General features: G+C 39.1%; 1 protein-coding gene across 1 annotated transcript in view; it reads left to right on the top strand.

Annotated features, from left to right (window-relative positions):
• Positions 1-8617, top strand: part of LOC123517974 — a 203829-nt gene that overhangs the window by 124912 nt on the left and 70300 nt on the right. Inside the window, 1 exon segment of the mRNA XM_045278477.1 lies at positions 4308-4516. Within this exon segment, the coding sequence (XP_045134412.1) occupies positions 4308-4516 (209 nt within the window).

Raw genomic sequence — 8617 nt, 5'->3', positions numbered from 1 at the left:
ATTGATGTGATGCGGATTTTTTTTTTCTTTAAGAGTACAGTCCTGAGTCCATTAGCTTTAATTCAGTACTACGAAAGGCCTATAAAGGATGATGAGTACAAGGTACTGCAAGTCAAATTACCAATTAAAACCGCCGTGGTACAGTGGAACCATGCGTGCTTTGGGATCCGAGGGGTCTCCAAGCGCACGGGTTCGAATCCTGTCCACGGTCCGAGTGGAGGTTGGGCTTCCTCACTCGGGGCAACGGTTTCCTAGCGGGTGGGCTTTGAGATAGGTGGTACCCCAAAAAGTATCCCCTTTAGCCCATAAATTCCCGTGAAAAGCCCACACGGTATAAATAAAAAAAGAAAAAAAGTGTTCTTATGTTCACATCTTTCCTTATTCTCTTAATAATGTGGATAAGGAAAAAATATATAATTACACATGAACATGACCACTGACATCTCACAAAGCTAGCAAGAATCCACGTGTTACTGAATCACCGTTGTAATATTAAGCGTGTCCCATGACACAATATAGGTAAAAGGATCTCATTACACACACTAAGCAGCGGCATAGCCACTCCAAATGTATTCTAGTAGTGCTATCACAGGAGGTGAGTCAATACGTTGCATGCATAATGTACCCATGAGTAGTGTTTAAATAGGTTAGTAATACAATATGTTCCTCTCACTAATAATGTGCGTTATCCACCATCACATAAGTGCTATTGTAGTGGCCACAGCACGGTGATTTGAATTTCTGCATAATGAGAACTTAACCTTATTTTCATAGCTTTAATATAAAGTTGATTTTAATGATATGGGCAGCGTCAGTGACGGAAGATTTTAAGACTTTCGAATTTTGTAAGATATTTTGTAAGATGTTTTATATGTTTTTTTTTATATGAAAGATGGGAAGCTGGCCAAGGGCAACAAAAAAAAAGGCCCACTTGATTGTCAGTTTTCTAAAAGGTTAGTAGAGTTAGCCAAAAGTCAGGGAGAAATGTCTTGAAACCCCCCTCTTAAAAGAAGTCAAGTCGTAGGAAGATGGAAATACAGAAGCAAGCATGGAGTTCCAGAGTTTACCAGAGAGAGGTATAAATGATTGTGAGTGCTGGTTAACTCTTGCATTAAAGAGTTGGACAGAATATGGGTGAGAGGAAGAAGAAAGCCTTATGCAGCGAGACTGCACGGGGGAGGCATGCAGTTAGCAAGATCAGAAGAGCAGTTATCATGAAAATAGCGATAAAAGATAGCAAGGGATGCAGCATTCCGGCGGTGGGAAAGAGGTTGAAGACAGTCAGTAAAAGGAGGGGAGTTGATAAGACGAAAAGCTTTTAATTCCACCCTAACTAGTAAAACTGTGTGAGTTGAACCCCCCCAAACATGCGAAGAGTACTTCATACAAGGACGGATAAGGCCCAAGTATAGTTGGAAGAACGAGAAAACTGGCGGAGACGCTTCAGAACGTCTAACTTCATAGAAGCTGTTTTAGCAAGACATGAGGTGTGAAGCTTCTAGTTTAGATTATGAATAAAGGACAAACCGAGGATATTCAGTGTAGAGTATGGGGACAGCTGTGTGTGTCACTGAAGAAAAGGGGGATAGTTGTCTGGAAGGTTGTATGTAGTTGATATATGGAGGAATTGAGTTTTTGAGGCATTAAACACTACTAAGTTTTCTCTGCCTCAACCAGTAATCTTAGACAGATCAGAACACAGGCGTTCTGTCGCGCCCCTGATTGGTCTGTTGATATCCTGAAGGGTTGGTTGTCTCCGAAAAGACGTGGAAAAGTGTAGGGTGGTATCATCAGCGTAGGAGTGGATAAGGCAAGAACATTTAATGAATAATAGAAAGAGATTTGTTGACAGTACAGAATCCTGAAGAACACCACTATTAATAGATTTCGGAGAACAGTAGCCGTCTACCAAAGCAGCAATTGAACGGTCGGAAGGAAACTTAACATAAAGTTGCAAAGAGAAGGATAGAAACCGTAGGAGGGTAGTTTTGAAACGAGAGCTTTGTGACAGACTCTTTGGCATCAAAAGTTTTTGTTATGTCTAACGCCAAACCAAAAGTTTCGTAGAAATACATAAAAGAGGATGACCAAGACTTAGTAAGGAAAGCCATAAGATCACCAGCAGAGCGGCCGTGACGAAAGTCACACTGGCGATCAGATCGGAGATTGTGAGTGACAGATGTTTCAAATCTTCCTCTTCAGGATAAATTAAAAAATGTTGATAAGCAAGAGATTAAAACTGCAGGGCTATAGGTAGAGGGATTAGAACGGTCACCTATTTTAGGAACAGGCTGAATGTAGGCAAACTTCCAGCATGAAGGAAAGGTAGTGTAGTATTTACTTTAGCCAGGACAGGGATGGATAAGTAAAAGTAAAAGGTTGGCCTAGTCTGCTTTTTATTAAAGTACACGTCGGGTAGCGGCGACGGGACGAGCTGACGTGTAGGTGATTTTGAGTCGCGGGCGAGGTCGGAGGCGGTGCTGACTTGAGTCACTGACCCACATGGTCCCCGGGATTCAGGCAGCGACCTCCCTAGATAGGTTGGCATCAGGTCGAACTCTGCACCTGCATCGGATTAGTGGAGTGACCGTGCTAATCCTGCCCGGGGAGGTCACTACAGTAGAATTCGATAGGCATGTTTGAAAGAGTTTGGCCAGGCAAGGTGCAAGCACAGAAGCACAGGTTTTGAAAACGATAGGAGGGACTCCATCATGTCCATTAACCTTCCGAAGATTTAGGGCAGCTAGGGCGTGGAAAACATCATTACGAAGAATCATAATTGAAGGCATAAAATAGTCAGAGGGAGTAGAAGAGGGAGGGACAAGCCCAGAATCATCCAACGTGGAGTTGTTAGGAAAGGTTTGAGAGGAGTAATTATATAATATTATGTGTTTGATTGCATGCTCGAACATGTGGGCGAACATAGTAAATATTTTCTTTCGTTTTACTCTAACCACTTTTTTTGTTCTTTTGTTTTATGAATTTACAGCGCAGCGATGAGATTAAATACGTGAAAATCTTCTCTTGTTATGGGTTTCCCTATTTTCTGGCTCAAAAATGATAAGTATTTGTTTTACTGCACATTCATATTAGGAGTATGGAAACTTCATTTTTCTCATTGTTCATAATATAAATTTGTTTATTCATTAATCTATTCATGCACTACAGTTATTCTATGTATATTTATCAGCAAACAATTTCCTTTATCAGCTTACATGTGTCTACTTATATTTTAGTTCAGAAATTGTCAACTATTTGTTTTAATCTACATACTTATTGTCATCATTAAAAATCAAGATGTAGAATTTTTTTTCAACATTTTTCACCATCGAAATCTTTAATATTTTAATGTGTGGTTATAAACATGTAAGTTTCACCTTAAAGTTCCTTTATATTAGTAGTTGCATTCGTAGTGCGGCAAGAAAACGCAAGGAGTTTTTTTCTTGATGAGTCAATATTCTGGAGTGCTACCTGCATGTGACTTCATGTGTCTTCATCCGCCTTGCTCTCATCATAGCCTTTATAGCACAGTAAAATGTCTCCCGCCCCCCCTCTCTCTCTCTCTCTCTCTCTCTCTCTCTCTCTCTCTCTCTCTCTCTCTCTCTCTCTCTCTCTCTCTCTCTCTCTCTCTCTCTCTCTCTCTCTTTCTCTATCTCTATCTCAGTTTATTATCATAAGGGCCCGTATTCTGAAATACAGAACGAGGCACAACCATTCAAAAGAAAAAAAAAAAAAGCCTAGTTGCGAAATATTCCACTCAAAATAAAGTCACTCGTGTGCTCACTTTTGGCGTAAGTGTGTCGGTAAACAAGCAGGAATATGCACGCGTTTGTGATATAAGGACACTGAAAACATTTTATTCCGGATGTTATTGATGTTTTTTCATACACTGTTATCGTGCTGCAAATATTTGTGTCATATCAGTTTTATGGTGCCTTTGCTAGCCGGTCATACAGTCATGTGCTGTAGTAGCTAAGCATGAAGACACAACTCGATTATTCGCTCTCTATAGAGCCTAGAGACACGAAAAGATATCTCGGGAAGTGTTGATGGATGTAGGTCACTCTAGTGAAAAGAAAAAACAAATCTATGACGTAGCAAGATTCATTTCTCACTCCAAACGGATATTAATTAAAGGGCATTTGTCTTTATACTCTGTTCACACAAGCGCGCGCACACACACACACACACACACACACACACACACACACACACACGCATTCAGCTTAATAAAAGGAACATACATTTTGCTTTCGTAGTTTATCATAGGTAAACTCAAATAAACACCCTTCCTTGTCTCAATACAGGTACGACACAAGACAAGGGGACTTTATGAACGGCCAGAGATGGAAGAACGAGAAAGTGCTGGGCGACAGGTCTTACTTCATCACCTCCTCGGACCCTCCCAGGCTGGTGCTGGAACCCGTGCACGCCAGCGACCAGGGCGTGTACACCTGCAGAGTGGACTACAGCCTTTCGTCTTCCACCACTGTCATCGTCAACCTTACCGTTATCAGTGAGTGTTACATCCTGTGTGTGTGTGTGTGTGTGTGTGTGTGTGTGTGTGTGTGTGTGTGTGTGTGTGAGAGAGAGAGAGAGAGAGAGAGAGAGAGAGAGAGAGAGAGAGAGAGAGAGAGAGAGAGAGAGAGAGAGAGAGAGAGAGAGAGAGAGAGAATAGAGAGAGAGAGAGGAATAGTGGGAACATTTATTACGTATTTTTACCTTTTCCCGTGATCTCTTTGAATGACGAACCTTTTTGTAGTACGTACATAAGTATGTAGTAAGTAAGTAAGAAGAGAGAGAGAGAGAGAGAGAGAGAGAGAGAGAGAGAGAGAGAGAGAGAGAGAGAGAGAGAGAGAGAGAGAGAGAGAGAGAGAATGAGATATGTTTTCTTTTGTACAGAGTTTAATGTCTCTTTAAATTTTCTCTTTGTTTTTCTTTATGTAATTTACAACCTTTCTGTAGTGCTCTATTGACAGACTTTTATTTGATTATCCACTGGAACCCAATTCTTAGTTAAAGTTCCAAAGACATCCCCTTCCTTTCGGTTATGACTCTCCATAATAGAGGCGTCACACTAAGCTCCACTTGACCCTGCTTTGAAATTCTACCTGGAGTTACGTGGCAATGTAGGAGACGCTTTTTAGTTTAAAGTTTACAGAATTTCTCGCTGCTTTGTCTGCAACACCTTCAACATGGAATTGAAGGATCTTTCTTTTACCATTTAGTATAGCAACACTATAATTATACATTTAATTTGTCTTTTTTTTCATTTTATTGCTCACATTTCCCGCTCAAATATCATAACACAGCAGATGAAGCACTTAGTCTTTCATGATGCTATCCTGGAGTTGAAAGGTGTAAAAGGTTGAAAGGAGGAAGGAGGAGGCGGAACATGTGGAGGAGGAGGAGGAGGAGGAGGAGGAGCAGAGGGAGAAGGAGAAAAAGGAGGAAGATGAAAAGGTAGTGGAGGATGATTATGAGAAAGAGGAGATGAAAGAATAGTTTAAACGAAGAAGAGAAACTATACTACTAAAATAAAAGATATTCAGTAATAATAGATAGCATCAATACTAATGATGATAATAACAATGATAATGATGATGTTAATGATCGTAATAATAATGATAATAATAATGATAATAATAATAATAATGATAGTAATATTAATGATAACCATAGTGATGATGATGATGATGATGATGATGATGATGACAATAATAAGAAAGTAAAGATAAACTAACAATAACAATAAAAGCAACTATAATATAATAACAACGACCATAAGAATATTAAAAGCAACAAAACAACAACAACAAAACAACAACAGCAGCAGCATCAGTATCAATAACTTCAGTAAGAAGGAAGAGAAAAAAGAGAAGGAGTAAATGGAAAGAGAAAGATAAAAAAGAACAAGGACAGACGAGAAGTAGGACCAGGAGGCGGAAGAACATAAGAGGGAAGCAGAAATCCGTAAAATCTTTAAAGCAAGAGAGGAAAAAACCAGATTATCAAAACCCGAGACGACAATAATTATGCAAAGTTTTGACATGAAAAGAAAATGTGGTGTGAGCGATGCCAACATGAACGACCTCCCTCTCCTTTATGCTGGAGGAGGAAGAGGAGGAGGGGGAAGAAGAGAAGGAGGAAAATGAAGGAGAAGGAAGAAGAAACAGAAGGAGAAAGAAGGAGAAAGAGGAAGAAAATATATAAGGAAGGAAGAGGAGGAGGAGAAGGAGGAATATGAAGGAGGAAGAATAGAAGGAAGAATATTAAGAAGATGAGGAAGAAAATGTATAAAGACGACGAAGTAGATGAAGAAGAAGAAAAAAAACTAGAATAAAAAAAAAGATAGAACGCTGAAGAGGAGAAAGACAACGAGTGAAAAAGTGAAGGGAGAAGGAAAGAGAAGAGGAAGAAGACGATGATAATGAAGAAGAGGAGAAAGAAAAAAGATGCAGAGGAGAAAGGAGTAATTGAAGTAGGATGAGCAAGAAGAAGATAAAAGAGTGTAGGAGGAACTAGGTGACGGAGGAGGAGGAGGAGGAAGATTATTAAAAAAGAAAAAGAAAAGGAAGAAGAAGAAGAAGACGAAGGAGTAGGAAGAGCGGAAGCAGAAGACGACAGAAAAAAAGTAAAAAGAAGCAAAACGAAAAATTTGGAGGAGAAAGAGGAAAGGAAAAGAGTAAGAGTAAAAGTAAGAGCAGCAAAGGAAAGGACGAAGTTAAAAAAAGACAAGAAAATAAGAACAAGAGGAAAAAAAATAAAGGAATAATAAAATCAAGAAAGAAAAGAGTGAGAACAGAGAGAAAGATAAAGAGAGGATACGAAGAAAATATTAAGGCAAATGAAGAAACAAAGAACACTAAAGGGAAGTTCCAAAGGATGTTTATAAAAGGGAAAGAAGTAAGGAAAAGAGGAATAGAAAAAGGAAAAGAAAATGAAACACCAGAGAAGGATCACTGAGGGATGAGAATGTAGGAGCAAAGCAAGGGAGGCAAAGAAAAGAAGAAAATAACAAGAAGAGAGGAAATAATGGAAAGAAAAACAAAGCGAAAGAAAAGAATAAGACGAAACGATACGTAAATGAATAACAAAAAAAAACATCAGAAAAAAATACTTGGGTAGGGAAGGAAAGAAAAATTTAAAGAATGTCAAGAAGGGGAGAAAAGAAAAAAAAAGAAGGAAAACAAAAGAGGAAATAAAACGACAAGAAAAACCGGAAGAAGAAAGAAGAAGAAAACGGAAGAGAGGGAACAAAAGAAAAGACGTGATAAAACCGATAGGAAAGAGAAAAACAGAAGATTTGCTGGAAGAGGAGCGAAATGCAAGAGAGAGAGAGAGAGAGAGAGAGAGAGAGAGAGAGAGAGAGAGAGAGAGAGAGAGAGAGAGGAGAAAGAAGACAAAAAAGAAAGGAACAGCAGGAGAATAATAAAAAAGGAAAGAAAAAGAAGGAAGTGAAATGAAATAATGAAATAAAAAGAGGAGCGAGAATACGGAGGAAAAGGAAGCACAAAAAAAGTTAAAAAAAAAATAGCAAAGAAGAGGAAGAAGAGAGAAAGAAAGGACGGAAAGACTTACAAAAACGAGTGACAAGACTTCAACAAGGAAAACCAAAAGAAAAAAAAAAACAATCGCAATGTAAAAAGGCATCAGTAAACTTTATCACGTGAAGGAAAACGAAAGCCAGACTGAGGAAGAGGAGGAAGTGCATGATAAGGTAGAGGAGTAGAGAGAGGAGGAAGAGAAAGAGACGGAGCAGCACCCATCAATCTGTCGCTCGGAGGAAGGTGGGGCGAGTGCAGGGAGACACACTCATAAACCACATGAGCTTTGGGTGTAGGGAGCGTCTGGCGGCATGTTTCTCACGCTGACTAATTAGGAGAACATTGAACCCAAATGTAATTGCTGTTTTAATGCTTTGTGTACGCGCTAGAGAGAGAGAGTGAGAGAGAGAGAGAGAGAGAGAGAGAGAGAGAGAGAGAGAGAGAGAGAGAGAGAGAGAGAGAGAGAGAGAGAGAGAGAGAGATTATTTCATTCTCTAATAGGAAGTGAATAATTCTCATCAATTTCCAATCCCAAATATATAATGATCTTTTCGATTTTCAAACAGCAAGACATAATTATTAGTGGTAATCTGTCATTGGTAGTTTTTGATATCCATCTGATGGTTAATGAGAATCACCATTTTTCTCTTCAATATAAACATCACTCTTTTTCTAGTGTCCCGCCAGCTGTGTTTTGTATTACATTATTTTTCATTGTTCTTTTCGACACTTTGTTTTGATGTACAGCTGATTTTTTACAGTTTTTTCTCTTCTTTTTTTCTGCGGGTTATTCGGAGGGAAAAAGAGAACCTCGGATGTGAGGTGAGGAAATATACAGTTTGCTTTTCCCACTGTCCTCAGTTAGTTTGAATAATAGGTTCATTAATCCTGCATCCTGTGTGTGTGTGTGTGTGTGTGTGTGTGTGTGTGTGTGTGTGTGTGTGTGTGTGTGTGTCACGAGTATACATCACGTCAATTAATTTAATGATTTAAAAGATCATCCTTCAGTAACAAAAGAATACCGTTGTTACTGACTGAGAAAGAGAAAAAAAAGATATAGAAATTGAGAG

This window comes from Portunus trituberculatus, chromosome 43 (assembly GCF_017591435.1).
Source record: "Portunus trituberculatus isolate SZX2019 chromosome 43, ASM1759143v1, whole genome shotgun sequence".
Lineage (NCBI taxonomy): Eukaryota > Metazoa > Arthropoda > Malacostraca > Decapoda > Portunidae > Portunus > Portunus trituberculatus.
Note: the sequence above shows the minus strand (reverse complement) of the source record. Positions and strands in the feature narration are given on the sequence as shown.